The sequence below is a fragment of the Salarias fasciatus genome, chromosome 6 (genome assembly GCF_902148845.1).
Source record: "Salarias fasciatus chromosome 6, fSalaFa1.1, whole genome shotgun sequence".
Lineage (NCBI taxonomy): Eukaryota > Metazoa > Chordata > Actinopteri > Blenniiformes > Blenniidae > Salarias > Salarias fasciatus.
In genome coordinates this window covers 13,873,572-13,897,373 of record NC_043750.1, presented here as the reverse complement: position 1 = coordinate 13,897,373, position 23,802 = coordinate 13,873,572, and the positions used below count along the sequence as shown (strand labels likewise).

Below are 23,802 nucleotides of genomic sequence, written 5' to 3'. Positions count from 1 at the left end.
CCTGCAGCAACGTTAACCCTCCAGTTTGAGTTTACCGGTAGCTACAACAGTTTATGATTTGATTCGACAAAAAATGCAGAAACTGGCCTGTTTAACCTTTTCTATGGGAAAATTGGCAATACCTATAGCTTTGCTCCACTGAGAGTACTGCATTAGTGGAGAGTCCAAAAGTGGCGATGTGCCCATGTAAACAATGCTGCCTCCCACTTTTTGATGGAGTGCTACTTCCTTCTGTTAAACACAGCAGCTGCAACCCTCAGGAACAAAAACATACCAACACCCTCAGTGTTATTTAGGAGATTTTATTGGTGGTTAACAGTGATGTCTGAGGCCTTAAAAAAAAAAAAAAAAAAAAAAAAGGGGGGGGGGGGGGGGGGGGGGGGGGGGGGGGAGAAATTGAGGCACCATGAGAAAAAAGGTCACAATCCAGAGCAGTAAAACACAATTGTTCCATGATTTACCAGCTCATCATCTTCATTAACTTCAAGCATCTTCCATGTTGGAACTAAGAAAAAAAAAAAAAAAAAAAAAAAAAAAAAAAAACAGGAAATAGATCAGCCTTAATAAATAATTCAAAGCTCTCCTCATTACTAAAACATTGCCCTGCTGTCGTATGAACTGCGGCTCCAGTGACTCTGGGGCTGTTTTCACTGAAGAACTGCGAGGTAATGAAACTCGCTCATGGGTGTTTCTCTGTAATCCAACAGTTCGAGAGGGTTCAGTGGTTAAAGCGATTGCACAAAGCTAATTTTTCCCCACCGTCATCGGCCGAAGCATCCCTCCACACACGGCCCGTCACGGGGCGAGCAGATTTCCGTTGAGCACATGAAGTAGATCTGAGAGAGGAGGAAGTAGAGCGGTGGGATTTCGAGTAGTGTCCAGTCAACGACAAACAGCTGCTGGCAGTGGAGTTGAAATGACCTCAACATCTGCAGAAAATGACTGCTGACTGAGGGAATTCAGTATAAGGCTGTAGCTACAAAAAGTTTGATTGGTCTCAAGAGTAAGTGCTGGGCTAAATAACTGAAAATGCACACTTGAAAAATTGAGTTGTTTTTTTTTGAAGATTTCGACACAGAATCAAGTCTTCCGTTATTTGCCGTGTGAAAACTTGATCTAGAGAAACTTTTTCTTGCAACACGAAAACCTTTGAAGGGAAGCCTGATTGAATGAAAAGCTTGATGTGATGAAAAGGGACTCGATCGTCTCTGTCAAAATGGCATTCAACATTCATTCAAAAGATCTCTCATTTCTGTACAATAAGGATTCGACGGCAACGGAGGATTGTCATGGCAACTGGAAACTAAGTGAGACTGCTAACCTGGCCAAGGTTAACTAAGCACTCCAACCGGTGTGCCTCAATTCTGACAGTCAGAACCAGTTTTTCGATTTCAGTTTAGAGAAATACATTTTGAATTGGAAATACTCGATGCATTTATTAGGCCCCATGTTCCAGTTGGGGTTTTTTTTTGTTTTTTTTTAAGTCAGTCACACTAACATGATCAAATTTAATTATTCTTATGTTATAAAATATAAACATGCTGCTCTAATTGATGGACATTAGCTGAAATCAATGCACAAAATAAGCTGCACTGATTTCCGCTGATTCTTACCTCTTCATTTGAGTCCTTGAACTCGCCGTCGGGAAGAAACTGGAAGGTGCTGATGGTGAAGCGGCGGACCTGACTCTGGGGATACGATGGCTGAACATCAGACAGCACAGTCTGCTGTGCGGATGGGTCCAAGGGATTCGGACATCTGGGGAATCACAAAACGAGAACAAACATGAATTTTACAATTTTCATCTCCCATCAAAACAAAAATCACTGAATATTTTATGTGCGTGTTCAGTCATCGTTCAGTCTGTGCTCCCTCTGCATCAGCCTCCTCCATCTACTTTTCTCCTCACGCAGGAGGTCGCTGAGCATACCCGTTGTAAAGCAGCACCCACACAGCCTTCCCAGAGCGGGGGTAGGCCACACAGAAGTGCACCAGCAGCACCAGACTGGGATCTGGGGAGTTGAGGAGCCGCACTTCGAGATGGAGAGGTTTCCCCAGCAACATCTGCAGAGGCTGGTGATACTGTGGGTAGTAGCTGCTGTAGTGGGCATCTGAAAAGAGAGAGTTGTGCGTGTGTGTGGGGGGGGAATGGAAGGAGATCGTTTTCTAAACCACAATTCCCTCGACACCAGACTAAACCTCTTCAAGCCGATATGGATGTGTTACAAATAAAGTGCTGAAACGATGGACTTTGTGTAAAACGGCATCACATTTCATCCAACTTCAGTTCTGTTTCTCACCTGAAAAAAGAATTTCGTAGAGAATAAAGGGCGTTTCATGTTGAATTAAAGATCATTTACCTTTGGCAATCCTGAGCTGGACTCCAAACACCCCCTGGGTGTGAATCTGAGCACCGAGACTGGGTGATTTAACCACATAGCTCACAGAGAGAAGTGCTCCCGGTAAAAACCTGCACTCCACCAGCAACCTGAGAGTAGAGGAGGAAAACACGGGGATTCCCAGGTCAATTATGGTCTATAGTCCAGATAAAGATTGATGAATTTATTTTTTGGGTGGGAGTTAGACTGGCATAAAAGAAACTGTATTTAAGCATTAATCAACATATTTTTCATATGTCACTTCCCTTGTGCAACATCTGCATTGACTGTAACAGGGTTGAAGTGTGATGTGGTCAGGCTGCATATTTTAAAAGCCACATCTGAGAAGGCTACAGAACAGATGCTCCAGCTTATTCCGTTTTTCAGCAGCTGCATTTTCAACATACTTCCTGAAGACTTGGATATCCAGGAGTTTTAGTTCAGCTTCAGAGAAAAAAGACCAGTTAAAACCATCCAAGTGAGTGAAGTAAGGGATGAAATGTGACTGAATGGATATATTAAGATCGGACATGATTAAACAGATTCTCAACAGCAGCGATGATATTTTAAATTAATTACCTTATACTTTATAGACTAAAATTCCATTCAAAATTAATGAATACTCAAGGTTTTTGATCATTTCAAATCAAGTCAATGAAAAATAGCAATAAACAATACAGAAACAAATTTGAGGGGGGGAAAAAAACGGCATCAGATGGCCAGAGCAATAGGATGCCGTAAACTTTGTTGAAACGGGCTGCGAGTTTCAGCGGCTCTCAAACGATGTGCATGTTTTTCCTCTCCAGCTGGGGAGCAGAGAAACTAAAACCTGAAGGGTAACAAAGTGCTCTGACCTGACAGGGGAATCCCTTGTGATGGTGCCATAGTTGAGAGCGATGGTCTGAACCTTGTTGACGACCTCCAGCATGTAGACTACCGTTTTCCCAACAACCTGTCACAACGCAGAGAGAAAGAAAATTCAGACCACGGAACTGGTTTGGAAAATGTTTCAGCAACCATTGTAAACTGGGGCACAGGATTTTTTAGCATCACTACAGACTATGTACAATCCCACATCGTCCAAGAATCAAATATTCTATTGGAGCACCGACATCTAAAGTCCTGACAGAAGTGTCTGACTGCAGCAATGTGGGCTTCACTGCTTTTCATGTTTCACAAAAATGGGGAAAAGACTTCAATAATAATGAAGACTTTGATATCCATCCTCTTAGGAAAGTTTCCTAAAGGGAACAAAGTCTTTCCTATCCTCAAAGAGTCTCTCGCTCTCAAAAACAGATGTTGGAAAAGAGCTGTCATCTTACAATCAGTGTTGACCTATATTCAGTTCAATATGCTGTTTTCTGGATGACAATGATTTTCTGTGACACAAAGGAATAAGACATCAGGGTTTTGCCACACAGGAAATACTTGTGCAATCAATTCATTGAATATTTTAATCTTCTTCATCAAATCCGTTGAATATTACCAAATATGTGACGCTTACTCAGCTTCATTATAGTCACATTTTCACTCCATCACTCTCACCACTTTGCGTGAGCCACAGCCATCCATGGGGATCTTGAACAGGGCGTATTCAGAAGTGACTTTCACAGGTTTACAGGTGGAGTTGCCGGCAACAACCAGCAGGGCGGGGGAAAGGGGGGGCTCCGTGAGGGAGGCGGGCACCAAGAAGACAAAGTGGCGGTCAATAGTGCACTCTAAAGGGGAAAACACACAAACACATTCACAAACAGATACACATGCGTGGTTATGTAAAGGTCAGGTGAACAAAAGGTCAGAAATCTCAGGAGGCAATTGATAATGAGACCCAAGGTATCTTATACCCTTTTCACTTTCTGAGTCACTGCCAGCCTGACTCACGCTGTGCCGCCCGTGAATACGTCTCTTCACACATCCAGCAGCTGCAGCGCTTACATTTCCGTACCCAAAACAGCTCAACTGCACTTAGCTAAGTGGCATCAGAATACCAGTGGGGGCACAGACTGCAGCTCACCATCCATGGGGTAGTAGCAGGCGGGGGGGTGCTTGTTGAAGCAGCAGCCCATGGAGACGCACTGTGGCTGGGATACAGAGCTGGATCCGCAGGGGAGACGCTGTTCGCCGGGAAGGTTGCACTCTGAGGGACAGCACGACAAATGTCAGCCACGCAGTTAAAAATTACTCTGAATGGCCCGGAGAAAACACCCTTTGGCAAATTGAACAGCCTTTGAGAAGAGTAAACATAAAATCTGACCACCTTGGCCAGAGCCCGGGATGACGACTGGACAAGAAAACTTAGACTCTTTCAGCCCAACCGCCGTCATGTAGATGATATTGATGATGTACATTTGACCCTTTGAAAAACAAAAAACATGTTAGAATTTTATAGGAAGTAAATATTTAAGTTGCTGTGTCAGTACTCGCCTGGACACTCATATGACACCGAGAGTGTAACTGAAGACTCAGCCTGACTTTGCCATCACTGGTCTGGCTTGCAAAATACCCACAGTGCTTTGGGGCTTCTTGAAGCTTCATTTGGTTCCCCTTGATGTCTGAAAAATGCAAGCAGAAACAAACGACCAGCTATTTTTGGACACTTTAAAATGTCACTATTGTTACTTTGCACAAAGCAATGAACGGAGCTAAAGCGTTCTCCAGCTGAAACAAAGACCGAGGCCCCTCCCCACGTCTCAATGTACACCAGGCTCTCTGAACCATGTCGACATTCAACTCATGCAGCACTGATGGCAACCATATGCAACTGGAACATATAGAAGACTATATAAATTCACACGCACACACCTTTGACTACTATTTGTGAAACTGAGCCAGAGGGGAGTTCAACCACCATCTCATGGGGGGAGCACTGGATTTGGGTCTTTGGGACAACAGGCCTGCTGATGGTTGGGCTTTGATGAGGTTTGATGAAATCCGGAGGAGTCACAGGCCCAGGGCCTGGAGTGCTCTGATAGAGACACTTCAGGTCCACAGTCCTGTACTGCAGAGCGGACGAGTCCCAAAGCCTTATCGGTAAGGAAATGGTGGTGGGAGTCTGAAGCAAGAGAGAAATCAATAATAAAAAAAAAAAAAAAATCAGCAAGAAGTAACCACGCATGGTTTCCAGCTACTGCATTTAAAAATAAAGTCTGTGAATTGAGCTCAACTCGCACACAAAAGTTCTCACCAGCTGGCTTGCACAGAACATAAAACCTCCGCCCAGCACAGATGCATGCAGGGCCAACGCTGCTTATGGTCCATATGGGAGTAATCATAAATATGAGTTGCTGACGAGGAAGAACGGTTCGCCTGTGCTCTATATACAAGCAGGACTGGTGTCGTAAATTGCCGCAGTGACAACACAAATGGTACAGACTGCCAGCATCAGCAATAGACTGAAGCACAAGCAAAGGCGATTTTAGTATTCAAGGCACATTGTTTTTTTAAAATAACATTATGAGTTAAGTGAAGTTATTCTGCATTAAATCAACATGGAACCTTTGATTTGTTTCATATTTTAAAGATATTTAACACTCAAGCACCCAAATCATTGCATTTCCTTTTATTTTCTCAAATAAGGTGAAAGTCATTATGTTTGAACCTTAATTACATTTTCAGAGATGTAAAAAGCTTTGTCAAATCCTACATTAACTTGAAGGAAGGTGTGTAATCATGTACTTAACATCACCATCTAATCAATACAGAGCTTGGAAATTCTGATAGTAAATCACCCAAGCCGTGCAGGATTGCATCAGAGCATGGTAAAGGCCATTCTGAGCTGCTCAAAATAGGCAAAAACACATTTAAATTTTAGGTGAATACTGCCTGTGCATGACGGTCTGAAAAATTATACCCAGAGCAAGGTTCCATTTATTTAAGCAGAAGCACAAGATGGTACCTGTGGCACAAATACTATTATTACACTGATTAAGAATTTGGGGTATTAAGGTGAGAATTTACAAAATTTGCTGAAGAAGAATATTTCATTGCATGACTTAATGTGATATGTACAAAAGGTTAGCTTCCAAGTAAGGCTTACTTGCTTTTATCAAGTAAACATGATTTCAATTTACCAAAGAACAAACGCTTTGAAACAAGTGAGCCAACAGAGACACGACTGATCAACGATTTTCAGTGAAGAAGCGTGAAGGATGGTCTCACCTGTACCTCGCTGTGACAGGCAGGCAGAGGAGAATGAAGGATCACCCCAAAGCCTTCAGCTAATTGTAGCATGTAACCACAGAGCGGGGAGACAGTGGACAGAGGCACCCACATCTTCCTGTGGTCTGATGGAAGAAAGTGGTTAGAGCTTTTGACATTTTCGAAAAGCAACACGTACTCAAGTCTCATCTCTCAGATGTCTAACATACATGTGAAAAATCACAATATACATAGGTGTTGCATTAAATTCCATGTCACTTTGTGAAGATAAAAAGCTGAAAACAAAAATGCAACCGACTCTTCTCTATAAAAACAATGTTTCCTGATACTTTCAGCAGCACTGACCTCTGACCTGGATGGAGTCTGGGTGAGCGAAGGGCAGGAAGGCCGCCATCCTGCCCGCCACGCACTGGATGTTGTGAAAATAAGGAGTGGGCCAGGCTGGGGTGGTGAACCTTGCGGTGAACTGATTGATGGAACTCACAGTGGGCATTACTATTGGAGCGCTTTGATAAATGTTTGGATACTGTAGGTAATGCGGTGGGTACCCACTGTAAGTATGACCGAGATAAGAGAAATGGACACAAATGGTCTGAGTGTAGGGGGGGCAGGTGACTTGTGAAGCTGGTGGTTTTTTAGGGTCCTCTTTAGCATGAGGCGGGGATGTGGGAGCTTGAGCGTGGGGAGACTTCGGGAGAGGAATTTGGCCGAAGGGATAACTGGGCTCGTCGGCGTCTGGAGAGGTAACAGGAGGCGACTTCAGTGGCTCGTGGTAAGAGCCTGACCAATACGGGTAGTAAGAAGCAGTCGCGTAAAATGAACTGCCAAACAGTCGATCCACTTCCGCTTTTGGTGCCGGAGGGGGAGGAGACGGGAAGATGGGAGGGAGTGGAGCATGTGGTGCAGTGGGTGTGGGGTAGAAGGGTGGCTGAACATAGTAGGTGGGGTAAAAAAGACTTGGTGGGAGTTTGGATAGCTCAGTGAGAGAGGGATCAGTATTAGTGGGTTTCTGAGTTTCGGAACCTGGAGCCGGTGTCCCTGTGGGGTAGAAAAATGGCTTATAAGGCAAACCAAATGGCAAGTGAGATTGGTCAACAGGTAGTTCAGGGAATTGTGGCAAATTATCCTGCTTTGGACCCAAATCTGGAGCAGATGTTGCTTGTACTAGAGCAGGTGATTCGAAATAAGAAGGGTAAAGTTTGTGCTCCTCTAAAGAGTACGGGAACTCCGCAGGTTCTGCGGGGTATAGAAGCTGTGGTTCCTGGGGATCAGGGGCGCCGTCAGCAACTGGCTGGTGGGGAGGGGGGCGTTGAGAACGAGGAGAAAACGCCGCAGGCTGCTCGGGGTACTTGAGCTCAAAGTGGGGGAAGCGGGGATGATGTGCAATCTGCTCCTCGGTTGGAGGCTGAGGAGGAGAAGGGGGAGGAGGAGTAAAAGAGGGTGCAAGGTTAACAGGATCTGGGATGTTTGGAACTTGGGGCAGAACAGGAAACAGGGAAGGAAACCAAGGTGTGGTCGGAGTGTTGGTAAACAAAGGACTGATGGGGCAGGAGAGAACAACTTCTTGCTCGACTAATAAAAGGTGGAGCTGCAGATCATCCTGCAAAAACACACACCATATGCATGAGTAGTGTGAGAAATCAGCAGCTTTCCACAATAATCCAATTAAAATCCAATCACTTACCCCCTGAGTAAAACAAGGAGCACTGTAGGGGATGAAGAAGGTGAGCACAGGAGCCTGGATGTTGACGCGGTACGCACACTGCTCGGATACAAACGGACCCCAAGCTTCATTCACTGTGAAACAAGGCAGACGCCATTACTCAGTCTCACTCAGGTGGTCACATCTCAGGTTAACAGCTTTTAAATGTCATTCATGTTTTCCAGAACATTTGGGCTTTTCAATTAATTGAGGAGACAAGCAGTAAAACAAAGGATGAGCAAGGAAGGCTGTGAAACTGCTTTAAAGCATCATCTAACCTGAAAAAAATAAATCATACTTTAAATACAAGCTCATATTTTGTATTACGGAGTTAATTATAGAGAATAATTATAATAGTGTATAAAGAAATGTGTTGGGAAATTGAGATGCCATACAAGACTTTGACTATAATTCAGACAAATGTGCATTTCAAAATGGATTATACAAACATATTCACATGTTTCTTGTAGGTCATTAATAATCACAATCATCTTCTCAAAACAAAAGATTCAGCAGTTACGAAATCTAACAAACCCAAGACTCTCAGCCCAGGTAGGTCACTCTCCTGTCCAAATATCTGCACTGCCATGCCAAAGGGCGAGCAGAAGACTACTGGCAGAGAGAGCGGGAGCGGGGGCGTCAGGGTCGATAACGGCATCGGGCAGGAGAGCTTCAGCGGGCTGCCCCACCACAGCAGGGGCAGAGTGTAACTGCCATTCTAATAGGAAGAGGGGAAAAACAGCAGGGTGATGAAGAGCAGGAACAGGGGTGATTACTTGAGGAAGATATAATGCTGCAGCTGCCGGTACCTCCTGGATAATGTAGCACGCATCATAAGGCACCATCATCTCAAGGTCATTCCATGATGACTTGAGCGAGTAGCCACAGTATGAGGGCAGCTGGAAGACGGAGATGGGAGAAGCTCCCTCTGGAGACGAGATGTTGGGTTTTCACTTCTGAGCCGTCGGTGTGCAGTCAAATTTCATTCAAAAATTTAAAGTCATGAACTCTTCTAAAGCTTTGCGAATCCAGAATGGACGCCTTGAATTACATTTTCATGCTTCATTGCTACAGATGTTAACAGATTGTTTCATATATACAACATCATTACTAGACCTTAAATACAATGATAGAACTAAATCTAGTACTATATGATGTGCGTCCCTCATTCATTCATTCATTTCCACCATCCCATAAAATCTGACATGTATGGTACAGTAATAATCTTTGGGTTGTCAAAATAATCAATACAGATTTCAAAACTGGAATATGACCCCATCCAGCTTTATAAAAAGCCAACAATGCAGCACATTATGTGATCATCAATATATATGGAGACCATGCTTGGCTATTGTACACTATACAACGCAGTTTGAAATTTGGATGTTAAAAGCTACAAAGAACATACTGATAAGAAATACTTGCTGTATTCGTCAGTTCCCCCATTTTTCTCATCATCAGTGTTTCGGTTCCAACAAATTCACTGCTGTACACTTTCATGCAAAAGACAAGCGTCCTCCACACACACTTGAAGCTTGCTTGCTAATTTTCATACCAAATAATGAAGATTACCTCTATCCACAAGCAGCTCTGTGAATCCTCCACCTGAGGCGGTGAAGGTCATGTCGTCCTCATTACACTCTATGAAAGGCTTCATGGCCTCCCATTCACTGAAATGTGGACTGGAATCTGATGGCGGGTCCAAAACCTTCCGCTTGACTGCATGGAAACCTAAATATGCACAAAAAAATAGAAATATCATTTAGTGGTCATTTTCATATTGCATAAACATTTTTCTGATACAAGTCAAAACACTCCTGAGAGTTCTCAAAATAAAAATAAATAAAAATCTTCTGCACAGCACTTGTGTAACATTTTAAAAGACAATGTAGAAATCTCAGGTGTAGCCTACATTACCCACAATGCAACAAAACCGGTGATTCAGTTCAGGTGAGCTGAGGAAGACTGCAGCAGTACTGACTTCTGGTAAGCACATTTATTTTTTTAAATCCACTACAGTTGACTCCAATATTCTACTTCGCACAATACGGACTTATTGAAACTTTTCTTAAAGTCACTGCTATTGGTTAAGAAAAGCAGTGATATCTAAGTGCTGTTAAAGATGTGATCGAGTGAGGTGAAATTTCCCTTTTAACCTGTAAAATCTCGCTGATATCCATCTTCTCTGTCCGGAGCCAAGGACCGGGGTTGTTTACTAACGTTTCCTATGGTCCAGGAGAAAGTTGCGGTAAGTTTTGGAAGGCTGAGGTCTGGGAGCCGACCCCCGGGAGCGGCCGTCGATTCAGGCAGAGGTTCCTGGAGAGATTTCTGCTGATTAGAGTCCAGAAGAACTGGTTTAACTGCGCGCCAGCGGCCCCGCTGGTCCTCCTTTTCACTTTTAGTGCTTCTCATTCCGGTGGAGGCGGCAAAATCATCGTCACATCGCACCGAGCAACACAGCAGAAAGGCGAAAAAACAACCAGAAGGTTTAAATAAAGTTAAACCCCTCGTGCCTTTCTGTTCGCAACACATCGCCGGTGATTGACGCGTTTTGCACACGTGCGCTCAGACGCGTCTCCTGAAGAGCGCGTTCAATTAGGGCTCATCAAGCGCGAGCCAATTACAGCGCGCGAGGGAGAACCGCAGAAAGACTTCAAGCGCCAGTGAGCCCGTTGTCTGCCCTGTTAATATTATGCCGCTCCATTTACCAGAGGTGGAAGAAGGGTTTTATTTAAATGGTTGGAGGCTCAATATTGTTCATATCAATTTGTGATGTGCCACGAGGTTTCCTATGAAATATGCAAAAACCTAAAACCTTATTTCAAATATCTCTATGCTTCTTTTGCTTTACCTTCAATGACTCCTCCTCACACAACTTCTTTGATATTACTCAACCAGTTTTAATTTGATCTACAAAAGACAGAAAATTTAAAAGTAGATTCTTTCTCTGGGGCCAAAGTTGACAAATGGCTGATTTTGTCAAGGTGGAATACTTACCAGTGAGGAAATTTTGATATTTTAGAGGCTGAATAAGTGGTATTGTGCTGTTGTTGTCATGAAAAATAACTTAAAATGTAGACCAAGATGCTTTAATAATATTTCAGTTTTCTCCAGTTTTCCCAATTTGTTTGCTTCTCAGATTGAAAACATATCTCCTCTGTTGTTAGATCTTTAATGTTACTTAACATTAGGGAGGGGAAAAAATTATTCTGAACATTGTAAGTGTTTCATTGGCTGTTTGCTTAACACTGCTCATTTCTTATGTGTAGTAGAATGAATGTAAACATGCATAAATGGAGAAAACATTCCTCCTCTGTTAAACATTTTTGATCTCTTACAAGCTTCTGTTGGAGTTCCTGTCTGTGGTCTGACTCGACATTACAGTTTGGATATCTCGGAAATGGAAGTTATAGATCAAGTTATTATTAATGGTAAATGGATTTCGTTTATCAGTCCTCAGAGTACTTCTGTACAATGAGAGTGGCTGTGATGAAGCTTTGGCTGTGTGTGTGTGTGTGTGTGTGTGTGTGTGGGGCTGCTTCAGGGCGGACCTGCTGCGAGTGTTGGTGTCCTGAGGCGACCAGAGTCTCTGGAGTCGCTCTGTAAAAGCTCAGACTTGTGGAAGCTAAGTCCTGCTGTGGCAGCTGCGTTAATAGATTGGCTGTTATAGAAATGTGCAGCGACAGTTCAAAAGAAATTGGGAGCTGGGGAGTGTGGTCTATGAAGGGCAAAGGGATTTACTGAGGGAAGATGTGTGCTGCAATGTTTTCATCACTTCTGTTTTTTTCTGCCTTGATTAAGGAAAAATGTCTGTTTCAAACTCTATTCAAATGTATTTAAGAGCTAAGAGAGGGCATCACAATGGACTTTTCCTCAAGAGAATAATTGATATATCAGTACTTCAGTTGATCTGTAGTTGCAGCACCATACGATTAATTTTAAATCTATTCATACATTATGAGCAAAACACACATTAGATGACAGTATAAAAGACATTCTTATCAGTATTTGTTCTTGAAAAATATCCCAATTTTCAAACGACATCCTTTCAGCAGCACCCGCTTTTGTGCGATGTTTCCACTGGACGCCCACAGCACAATGGATGTTAGGCCGAACGTTCTGCAGAGGCCCACATGTTGTGACTGGAATAGAAAACTCGCCTGACTCAGAAGTGGCGGACGAGGCGAGCCCGTGCTGCTCAGCACCCACTCACCATTCACAGCGAGGATATGACAAACAGTCAGGGGTCACATCTAATGGTTTTGACTTCTATTTAGACCTGCTGCCAGCAGAACATATTTCCTCTTGTTCGTTCCCACAACCTCTGACAATAATACGGCTCTCAAATGATTTCCATCGCAGCGGTACGACAATAAAAACCGAGAGACGCACACTAATGGCTCTATTAGCACCCAGCCTGCGTCGCATAAAGTTAAGTAACAGAAAGCCTGTGAGAAACAAATTCCCTCTAATGGAGTTATTTGGTATTGAGAGATCTGGTCCAAAGGACAGTGGGCCAATTGTTCGCTCTGTCACTTTACAAGTAGACGGTTCCTGGCTTCAACCTGCGGAGCAGCAGTACATTTTGGGGGGAAATTTTCATGTGCAGACTCATGTTTTGTTGCAGGTAGCAGGCAATAGATGTGGCTTTTTGCATGACTGATTTTCTCTTTATCTGTTTTCTCCGTGTCTCTGCCCTTTTTTCTTTTCTTGCTGTTGTCAGTTAGGAGCCACAGTTTAATTCCCATTAAGGCTGGGTTTATGGTTTGTCTCAGACGTTTCACTGAGTGAAAAGTCTTTGATAAGAGCACAGAAACAGTCAGATGACATGGCGGTCAAATGGTTTTTACAGCAAATAATGAGCTGACATGTTTGAAAGGAGAAATCTCATTATGTCAATCACTGGGCTGCTTGTTTTTCGTAATGATTTGCAACGTATTTCTTCTTTGTACAAGTTTTATTTGGTTAATGGGAACAAAGCCCACTGGCGTGTTGACCGGAGTCATTTGAAGTGCATCAGAAATATCCATCAGACTGGCTGGGAAAAGGCTGGTCTGGACAGTCACTTCAAAATGCTTCAGTCCCCACAAACCTCGTCTGGATTTCACCTGGTGGGATTTTTCTCGTTGCGAACCCTGTGTCTAAGTTTGGAAAGTTGCTCCAGTCTAACTAGTGTGACCTAAACACCATTTGTTTCTGCTCTTCATAATGCAAGTAAGAACTGTTATTTGAGGAACTAGATATTCAAAATATAAACTAATTGTAAAAAAATAAATAAATAAATAATTATACAAAAAATGCCAAGGAGAGAAACCCACCAAAACATTGAGTGTATGTGTGGGTCTAACCTGAAGCATCAAATCCTAGACTATTTTTTGGATTGATTTATATATTACCTATACAAATACTTGTCTAACTTTATATATTGTTATATATAACTCTCTAGATATTATTGTTAAATGATATCCAGTGAATGTGTTTCTTTTCTCAGTCGGTGCGAAATTTGAAAAGCTGTAATTAGTGATATTGCTGTATATGAACATGTTTACGCAGAATAAAAAATAAGGTATGTGTCAGCTATTCCTGACAATAAATATAGTAGAAATATCAAAAATATCAAAGCTTATCTTGCTCTGGTTTTTGTGACATCAGTAAAAATGGTTTGACATTGATGATTCTTTCTAAAAAGCTGTATTAAAGGGAGGCTTCAGCGTAACTCCATCGCCAACAGACTTCTTCCTGTGTTCCTTACATCAGAGGAGCCGTACATTCTGTTCCTTTTCCACATTGGACGATGAGCCATGAGTAAACTGTCTGTTTGCTTTGTGTCCAGGTTGGGCTGCTTGTACTGAGTGAATCTGTATTGTCCATAAATAAGACCGCAAGCAAATGAAAGAGTGAAGGAAGCAATTATGGTATCTATCTTCATCCCACCTCCTGCGGGACAAAGCAGCCATTGTAGTCCTGCCACCAGGACTTCCTCGGCTAATGTGGCCTTCACTGAGACATCGACTGAAATAGCTGAAACTGCCAGAACAAGAAAGGAAAAAAAATGGACATATATTTTTGGTTTGAGTGTTGTTTGATGATGCTGCTTTGTAGAAATGAGGAAACCCATCAATGTGGATATTTAAAAAAAAGAAAACCTGAGACAGGTGATGAGAGGCTTTACTAGACATGCACTGTCTGCACAGTAATCCCCTAATGACATGGTGTCATTTGACCACAGTCAGCGATAATAGGTATCTAACCACATCTGTTTGAATTATGAGAATCTATGTGTCTGTATGAGTTTATCTTGCATTGAGGAGTCTCGTATGTTAAGATAGTTAATCCTGCTTCTGGTTGTCGTCGTTGATGCTTATCACTTGCATTTATTTTTCTGTTTGTTCCTCATGTTCAACTCATTCAGCAGAGCTTCTCTAAGACTCTATTCATGTTTCTTTTGGTCAACATTTGAATATCCATACAGAAGCCATATTTTATGATTAGGACTCAAAAAGAGGGAAACAGGAAACAAGTAGAGGAAGGAAACCTAAGGAAGGAAAGAGGATACTCTAGGACACTGCAGAAAAACTTTAACATTTCAGTTTGCATCTGTTCACTTATAGCTTCATTTGTGACCGTGTTTTATGTGTGTTTGTTGTTTGATTTTGTTTTTTATGATGTATACAATTTTTATGAAGCATGAGATTCCTATATAAAACTGAGGGACTGTAACAGCAGTAAACTGGGCTCGGCCCTGATTATGTGAGTTTTGTTTCGGTTCCCACACAGTGTCTTTAGAGGAGATTCCAATATGTCCACATTAGGCACATAAACCCTTCTCTTTCCTGTTGGTTTCACAGTAGAAAAGCTTTTCTCAAACACCCTCCAGAGTGCTGAAATCTTATCAAGCCTAATTGGTGCTTGTGGAGTAAACAGAGTGTTTCTAGAGGAGTGACAGAGAGAGACCGGCCCAGTCCAAGTCTGAGGATACAGATCACACAGTGAGTTCCTCTGACTTTTCTAAAAAGTCATTTTCAATCCTCTTGGTGAAGAAACTTAAGTCTTATTGCAGAGCAATGATTAATATGTATTGGAATCTGAGGACTGCTGTGAAGATCCCCTCCCATCTGGAAACACACGTGTGTGTGTGTGTGTGTGTGTGTGTGTGTGTGTGTGTGTGTGTGTGTGTGTGTGTGTGTGTGTGTGTGTGTGTGTGTGTGTGTGTGTGTGTGTGTGTGTGTGTGTGTGTGTGTGTGTGTGTGTGTGTGTGTGTGTGTGTTCCATCCATGTTCTATCCCAGTCGGGGGTGTGGCTGCTGCAGCTTGTGTTGGCTGCACCAGGAAACAGGCACATAGACAGGCCACCGGTTCATCACAGGTTAAAACAGAGAAACAGTCACACCTATAGCAAACAGTTCGATTGAACAGGGCTGGTTAAGGTGGTGTAGTGGTTCATACTGTTACCACAGTCAGCTGGGATCAGCTCTGATCCCTGAGCTAGATGAAGCGACGTGGAAGATGGGTGGTGCCGGAAACCAAAACATAACTCCTAAAAGTTGGGGAAATAGAGTAGTTGAATACGTTCATGTCTATATGAACATATACAAAAAATAATGAATAAGTCAGTCAGCTTCTTGAAATTGAAACCTGCAACACAACAAATCAACCCTTAATTTAAGGTCATCAATAACACTGACATCATGATATTTGTCCTTCAGTTTTCTGTACTAAGATTCCGTCCCCCTGATTTAAGTATTACGTTTATTTTACATCTCACACATCAGTCTTCTTTGACTTTATCCAACTTGCTGTCACAGGAGTCTGGAGCCTGTCAGATGACTGTGACTGAAGGCAGGGTGGTTCCTGGACAGTCACACACACTCACATTCACATCTGCAGGAGATTTGAAGTCAACAGTCAACCTCAAACACACGTGTGTGGACTGTGGAAGAAAACTGGACACACAGGGAGAACATGTAGACTCCAGCCCAGACTCAAACCAGGGATTTTCTCACTCTGAGGCAACAGTGCTAACCTGTAGCGGAGCCAGAGTGGGGGCAAGGGGGCGATCGCCCCAGGGCCCACAAGGTCATAGGGCCCCGTTTCATGTGATGTGTTCACATTTACTCGTAAATAAATTATTATAATAAAATGTGCAGTGTGTGCAAGAAAGTACCGTATTGGCCCGAATATAAGACGATTTTTTTTTCCAGAAATTGCATCCTCATAAGTGGGGTCGCGTTATAATCGCGGACTTACGGTAGATGGTCAATACCCATCCGCGCTGCTAGATGGAGCCAAAGTATCACTGACCAGAGAGCGAGTGGAGCGATGAAATGAGATCAAATGATCTGATGAAAAATGGCTGATCATCTGGAACAAAGGGGCTCGAACGCTGGACAACTGAGCAAACAGCAGAGGCGAAGTTATGATACCAACTTTAAACTGATGGTGATCAACGCAGCAGAGTCATCAAACAACTGCCAAGCTGCCAGGAGATATGGTGGAGCAGAGTGCCTTGTTCGATATTGGAGAGCACAGAAAAAACGCCTACAGATGCTAACACTATGAGAAAAGCTTTCCTGGTCCCAAGAGCGACGCTTCAGAGAGACTGATAGAAGGGTGAGTGAATGCGTCACTGAAAAACAGAAAGACGGAATGTCCACCACCAGAGCCGTGATTCAGCTAAAGGCACTGGAAAGTTATTTACATCATTTATGCAGTTTGGACCCCTTGAAGCTTCGTTGCTTATTGTTTCTTATTTTGAGAGAGAATATATTTTTTATTCAATATTGTAGTAATATTTTTTCATTTTATATCTCGTGAAATGTTATCTCAGTTGTGAGTTTTTGAGTTTATAATAATTGTATAATAAAAAGTTGTTTTATGAGTGACCTTACTGTGTTCAGCATTTTTTTTTCTTTCACAAAATGATCTTTGAAAAATAGGGGTCGTGTTATAATCGGAGTCGTCTTATATTCGGGCCAATACGGTATACGCATATGATTGTGGGCTCCAATTTGCCAATTCTTATATTATGACTGTCCATGAATGTATCAGAGCTGTAAGCCAGCGCTGATTGGCTGTGCGGCATTAACGAGTTTTTTCTTTTGCACTTGATCTGAACTCTTTGGAGGGAAGATAAAGCTAGGGTTGGCGATCTTGGAAAACTAGCGTTAGCATGTAGCATCTCCCCAAGGCTCTGCCGAGCTAGCTCCACCCAGCTCCCACCCCATTGGAGGAGCTCCCGTTTGGAGCGGTGATGTTCACGGCGCGCGCAGTGCGCGCAGCACTTCCACGTCCAGTGCGTTCCTGGCATAACCTGTCCTCAGCGCTTTGTTTCTTCGTTTTTCTTTATTTGCACTACGCCAAGTTATGGCGCACTCAACGGTAAGTAAACCCCCAAACATTCGTCTCCGCCATTCTGGAACGACGTTCCGTCCTTCTGCGCGCGCACTGAACCAGGGTCAGTGCACCCCATTGACATGTACGCGCAGGGGGCAGGTCGAACGGCGAAGGGATTTGATTGGTTTAATAAAGGTGTCCCTTCAAGACTATTGGTTGCTGTTTTTCCCGTTTTACTCCGGCTGTAGATAGCGGATATTTTCCAAACTACTTTAAAAACACGCTATATATTGCTTCCCATCGGGTACTACCCAAAACCTAACATCGGAGCCTCTGGTGAGTCAGTGAAACCTTTAAAAATATTATCTTTATCAGAATGCTGTGCTCTTAATGCCCTGGCTATTTGAATGTACCTTGTGTTGCTCTCAACTACAAGAGACCACCGATTCTATTTTTTTCTCTAATATACGTGAATTCCAAAAGATATAGATAGCTGTGTCTGTATCTATCTGAATAGATGTGTAATTTTAGACCAGCTGTGTTCATTTTATATTTAAGCTGTATCAAAGATGATACAGATTTAGCCAGTGAGTTTTTACCTGAGTTTTCAGCACCATGGACAGCAGACGCTCTGAGATTGACAGCTGTCATACTGCATTTGTGTGTGTGTGTGTGTGTGCGCGCGCGCGCGTGTGCGTATGTGTATTTGTTCTTCAGAACAAGTTTGTGAACTGGTTTGTGACTTTATTCTGCTTTCTGAGGCATGCAGGTTTGCTTGGCTCAATAAAAGTGAGCATTAGTGTGTTTGATGATGAGGTATTGTTTGAATGGTAAAATTACTGTCATAAGTGCCTGTCAGGAATGCTCCGCCCCCTCTGTACTGAGACCCATGCTCCGCCTCTGGTGTTAACCACTACAGACCTCTTTCATTTATGTAGGGGCAAAGCCTATGCTTGAAGCACCTACAGCTTCTACCCGGAGTTTTCGGCTGACACGCTGGCACTTGAATGGAGTGAATAACGTAGCTGAGGCAATTGTTTGCGTCAATGAAATATGTCCATTTATTTCCACTTCTTACAAATTTCACCACAGGATACGAACCACACAGCGATGGCGAGGCAGCAGCGACAGCGGTCAAAACCGTGTTTCCTCTCACGGGCAGCAACACCTGTCAGGCCGTGATTACTTCCTATTTATACTTCCGGTGCTAATTGGCTCCAACAATTTATATAGAAAATTTTGAAAATTAAACTGGAAATGATTATTAAATCCAATGAGATAACATGTATTTGCTTTCCTTGTGTTGTGTGACACAAAAGCTGCAGTCAGAAAGTCATCGTGGGTCAGAACGAAACCCGTGAACGTCTTGCTGTGAGGTGACAGTGCTGATCACTGCAGCTCCCTGCTGTGTTTTTAGAACCAGGGCCGCAAAATGAATAGTCCAGACTGACAGAATCCTCTGACAGTTATAGTCAGTAATCTCTTTCCAGCTTTTTCGCTGATTGACATTGATTTTAATTACACTCTGTTGCTCCAGTCAGAGCTGCCCGAACACAAGCCAACATGTCATCTCATTTCTCTCCTGCTTATAAAAATAAAAATGTCCCCGTCAGAGGGGTGGCTGCCGCTGCGCCGAAGATGAGATCCCCGCTGCTCGAAACGCACCACACCGCTGCCAACATCACTCCTTAATGTCCCATTTTTGGAGAACTCATTGTGGGGACATAATGAAGGGACAAGTCTCAGAGGCGGATCTGAAAGCAAGTAAAGGGCACAGCTCCACTGCTCCGCGAGACGTGCGGTGATATTTTCTAACCGCGCGGTATAAAACAGCTCAGCGGCGGCGGCGTTTGCGCGGGTTTATTATGAAGGCCCGCCACCCAGGTGAGCTATTCAGCCGAAGGAAATCAGTCTGAAGCAGCATGTGGGGAAAGTGGGGCATGAACAGAGTGCGGGAATACATCTGAGGCGGCTTGAATGAGTGATTTTGAAGACGTAACTCATTTTTACGCACAGATTGGTGCCGCAGGAGGCAACCTGAAGCCGTCTGGCTTCATCTGGACATTTCACTGAGGGAGAGAGAGAGAGAGGAAAAAAAGACTTTCTGGGTGGGGCTTGGTGAGGGGAAAGAGAGGGAATGGAGAGGGAAAACAGGGTGATGTGTGTGCCGTGAATTCAAAGCTGGGTGGGTCTACAGAGTTTCACATTCCCAAATAACTCCCGCGCCGTGCGTTTTAGCGCTTTCAGGTACGTTTATCCGCATTGTTTACCCTCTTTAAAGCTCATTTTAATGAAACATTGTCCGTGGGACAATCCTATGCACGATTTCTGTATATTTTTTCATGAATTGGAGAGTATAAAAGTCCACTAAGCGCTGTAAAGGAGTCATTGGTTGTGAGCGCAAAAGTATTAAATGGACGCGCGGCGGCAGATTTCTCAGTTTAACACACTCACGATCAGACAAATGTATTCATATTGATACGCTGAGTTTAAATGTGCGCTTGTTTTTGTTTTGCGTCGCCTGTAAAATCTCGCGCTCTTTTCAAAGCTGTTGACTGAAGCACAGGGCCCGTGTGTGTAACGGGAAAGCCCTGACACCGTCTCCACAAATGCGCCTTTCTTGTCGACGGAAACAGTCGGAAGCAATGAAAAAATGAGGAGTTCGGGAAAGACGGAGGCAACTGCAACTCGTGTTTATTCATTTAAACATTCTTGGTCACGTCCAAAGTTTCCCAGTTGTAACGTTTTGAAAGCAGGGACCAGTGATGTGTCTGACTCCAGATGTGTGTTTTTTTTTCTCAGAAAAATGTGCATGTCTGCAGACTTCTGGGACGAGTTTGGGCTTGCATGCAACGGCTCTCCTCTACTCTCAGTATTTTTGGTTCAGTTTAAGACAGTACCTAATTGTGACCCCCCCCCCCCTTCCACACACACACACCACACACACACACACACACACACACACACACCCCTCCCCGTGTCTGTGTGTGTGTGACTCCTTGATTCTCCCTCCCTGCTCCAGCCTGTGTTCCACAACTGTGTGTGTAGAAAATAAGTAACGGTGTGCGTCCTTCCTTCCGCCTCTCCCCTGTTATCAGTTTTCAGGAGGCCATAATGTTGATGCTGGCTGGAATCGTCGTTCTGCACATCACTACCATCATCCTGCTGCTGGTGGCCACCATTGATAATGTAAGATGAATTGATTTTCTTGCGTCTTGATGGCTACACATTGTTTTGAAGAAGTTTATAAATTCCATGAAAATGGCCCTCAAACTGTGATGGAATTATATACAACAGTTTCAACTAAATGTCAAAACATGGTTTTGAAAATGTAGAGGTACAGTGCGCTGGTGTTTACATAATATTTCAAAAGAAGGTTATTATTGAATTCACTGAATTACACACATTTTAGAAGACAGAGTGAAAGTAGTGTTATAATGTATCTACTGTCTAGATTGAAGATGACAGTGTCTGTATTTGCTTTCATGTCCTCAGGCCTGGTGGATCACTGATACAGTGTCGACGGACCTGTGGGGCAAGTGGGTCCTCACAAACTCAGTGTGGCATTACACCAACTTGAAAGACTATCCAGAAGGTAAACTGCGTGGGGATTTCCCATAAATCAATCACAATTTGACTAATATGACTCTGGAATCAGCTAGAATGCATATGTCAGGGAAGTGATGAAGGTGGGAAAAGATGCGATAATGTGGTTGAGTAGCTGTGATAAATCAGCAGAGGTTCAGTAAATGATGCCAAGTCTTTCTGCGGTGAATGCAGCCCTGTGCTTGTGTCATTGCTCCACCTTGACTCGTTGCCTATCTGCTTTTGTCACCTTGCTGCTGCAGAGTACCTCCAGACAGTACAGGCCACTTCAGTGCTGGCCTGTATTTTTTCCATCCTGGCCTTGTTTGTGTTTGTGGCTCAGCTGTTCACCTTGCCCAAAGGCCAGAGGTTCACCTTCACTGGCATTTTACAACTAATCGCCTGTAAGTAACCTGCAGACAAAAGTCTGACCTGCCGCTGAAAGGCATTGATTTATTTGCTTGGTTTTTGTTGTTGCAGAGATTTGTACATTTCTATGTCATGTGTGGGCCACAGGCCTGACTCGAAAAGGAAAACAAGGCTTAGGAAACTCACTAGTTTTTTACTATATAGGAAATAGCTTACTTCTTTGCAGTTAAATAACAAAATACTATTTTAAAGTGCTAAGACTGCACTAATTTGATACATCTTTCACGGTGCTGCAAACTTGTGAACTTCGAGTGATCCCCACCAATGCTGTGAGCATGTTTACACCTCAAACAAAGCCTTCGGGGCTTAGCCCCAGCACGTGCAACATAACGTTAAAACGGACGAGACGACAGATAGAGAAGGTCAAGGATTTTCACTCATTCAGGTTTTAAAGCTACTGAGAACTGACACGAGCTGGTTTAACTACTAATCAATGTCAAATCTCATGACCTGGAGGAGGTTGCTTCATAAATCTACTCCTGTGACTGTTTTTGTCGCTCAGTTTACTTTGTATTAGCGAGGCTCGTGTTAAATTTGGTCTGAACAGTGTTCATAGCTGCTTCTGTTGATTTCGAGCTGCCAGCTGGAAAATAATGCAAGAAATGATGATCAATAACCTTACCAGACATCTTGTGAGTGTTATGTGAAGTAAAGTATCAGTATGTCACATTTGAGACTTCAAGAGTACAGTAATTGGTTAGTCTGTTTTATTTTTTTTACTCTACAATATTTGTGTTTTAAAATAGTAAACAGTTTGTGTTGACTGATGAGAAAAGACACAAATCAGAAGCATCTAACATATTTCAATCGATAGTCTGACACCAGAATCAATGCACTGATGTAACGTCGAGATTCTAAAACCATCGTCTATCAGCAAATTAAAATATTCAGAAGATAAGGGATTGAAAAAAGAAAAGTATTGCAGAGTTCATGCTGTGAGTTAATTACAGAGTATTACTGACAGAGCTACAAGAGCACCAGAAACTTACAGGGAGTACAAGTAATAGGGTTCGGTCTTGTGTTGTCAGGAGTTTGTGTCTTTTCGCAGATTAAAAAGGTGAAACTGTCATGTTTCTCATTGTGTCGGCGGCCGGAAGCGCCTGCTGTAAGACTGTTGACCATGAATCTCGCCTTTTAATGGGAAAAATAATTACTTCTTAATTGTCTGATCCGGATGCGTGTGACGTCCCCCTGCAGGCCTGTGTATAATGATCGCCGCCTCCATCTACACATCTGAGCTTCATGCCAATGAAACGGACGGAACGTACGGACACTCCTACATCCTGGCCTGGATCTCCTTCGTCTTCACGCTCCTCTTAGCCATCGTCTACCTCGTCCTGCGGAAGAAGAGTGAGTGAGGCTGTTCACCAGCATGAGACTGAGGACAGGGGTCACGTTCCTCTAAATATTTGGGAATTATATCGGATTTATCTCAGAATTTGGGAAAATAAAGCTGAACTCAATCTGTAGTTCATATCTTGGTCAAATGTTTTAAAAGCTAATGAGAGCCATTTGTTTATATTTTGAGTATAATTACATGAACAGGTGAAATGAACTTTAATTCATGATTTTTTTTTATATATATATATACAATTTTTTGCGACCCATAGTGTAGTGGTCTAGGCAGTCTTTTCTTCAAACTGGGCACCACTTATGAAAATAACTCAGTACTTGAGAACCGGACTAGTTGGACGTTGTCATTTTGCCGGGTGCTGAATAGACGGACACCTCGGAGAAGCTGCATCACGTTTTGTGCCTAAATCTTCAGCTCTTGAACCACAACTTTCCTTGAATATATAACATTATCAATCAACCAACCCGTTACATCAAAACATCTTTTTTTGTCCAGTTTTGTCATTGTCAGTTACATTTTTTTGTTTTAAATAAAGCTTGGATTTGAGTTGATACATTATGCCAGCAAAAATACAACCACAAGTTGTAGCACTTGAACAATCAGGACAGACAAGCCTTAAGTTACAGTACAAGTAGTTTTAATCTTGTATCATTATTTTACAACTGAAGTACAACGTATCCTTTTTAATCTATGTACATTGTAACCATTATATTTTTGTAGCATTTTGTACTGTTTTAACCATGTCTAGTTGGCTGCTATCCAAAGAAGAAAAAAAAAAAGTACATGCATTTGTACAAGTGAACCAGGGATGGAGGATGATGGTGGTTTAATTGCACCACATTACAATACTATGCAATAGAAGGT

General features: G+C 42.9%; 2 protein-coding genes across 4 annotated transcripts; one reads left to right on the top strand and one right to left on the bottom strand.

The window, feature by feature from the left end:
* Positions 1–295: 295 nt before the first annotated feature.
* Positions 296–10,798, bottom strand: LOC115390565 (uncharacterized). 2 transcript variants are annotated; one of them, XM_030094472.1, is made up of 19 exons: positions 10,395–10,798; positions 9,811–9,969; positions 9,048–9,166; positions 8,773–8,956; positions 8,221–8,333; positions 6,882–8,136; positions 6,537–6,661; positions 5,181–5,430; positions 4,803–4,930; positions 4,636–4,732; positions 4,393–4,515; positions 3,924–4,096; positions 3,233–3,330; positions 2,361–2,488; positions 1,931–2,111; positions 1,614–1,758; positions 760–836; positions 462–505; positions 296–332 (listed from the first exon to the last, which is right to left on the bottom strand). In XM_030094472.1, the coding sequence occupies exons 1-17, from the start codon at positions 10,768–10,770 to the stop codon at positions 762–764; spliced, it is 3,729 nt and encodes a 1,242-aa protein (XP_029950332.1). In that variant the 5' UTR covers positions 10,771–10,798; the 3' UTR covers positions 296–332; positions 462–505; positions 760–761. The 2 variants fall into 2 exon arrangements, with proteins under 2 accessions (XP_029950332.1, XP_029950331.1); XM_030094471.1 differs by lacking the exons at positions 296–332; positions 462–505 and having other exon boundaries at positions 545–836.
* Positions 10,173–23,778, top strand: LOC115390568 (epithelial membrane protein 1). 2 transcript variants are annotated; one of them, XM_030094474.1, is made up of 5 exons: positions 10,173–10,224; positions 20,669–20,759; positions 21,066–21,165; positions 21,419–21,559; positions 22,782–23,778. In XM_030094474.1, the coding sequence occupies exons 2-5, from the start codon at positions 20,685–20,687 to the stop codon at positions 22,940–22,942; spliced, it is 477 nt and encodes a 158-aa protein (XP_029950334.1). In that variant the 5' UTR covers positions 10,173–10,224; positions 20,669–20,684; the 3' UTR covers positions 22,943–23,778. The 2 variants fall into 2 exon arrangements, with proteins under 2 accessions (XP_029950334.1, XP_029950335.1); XM_030094475.1 differs by lacking the exon at positions 10,173–10,224 and adding an exon at positions 19,710–19,817.
* Positions 23,779–23,802: the final 24 nt, after the last annotated feature.

Bases quoted from the DNA above. Each gene is read 5' to 3' on its own strand.
- LOC115390565 (XM_030094472.1), bottom strand. From the start codon at position 10,770: ATGTGTTGCGAACAGAAAGGCACGAGGGGTTTAACTTTATTTAAACCT. The intron at 4,516-4,635 runs GTGGTCAGATTT...GCTGTCCCTCAG, and splicing joins CATCCCGGGCTCTGGCCAAG to AGTGCAACCTTCCCGGCGAA. The intron at 3,331-3,923 runs GTGAGAGTGATG...GCGTTGTGACAG, and splicing joins GCTGTGGCTCACGCAAAGTG to GTTGTTGGGAAAACGGTAGT.
- LOC115390568 (XM_030094474.1), top strand. From the start codon at position 20,685: ATGTTGATGCTGGCTGGAATCGTCGTTCTGCACATCACTACCATCATC. The intron at 21,166-21,418 runs GTAAACTGCGTG...TTGCTGCTGCAG, and splicing joins CTTGAAAGACTATCCAGAAG to AGTACCTCCAGACAGTACAG. The intron at 21,560-22,781 runs GTAAGTAACCTG...GTCCCCCTGCAG, and splicing joins CATTTTACAACTAATCGCCT to GCCTGTGTATAATGATCGCC.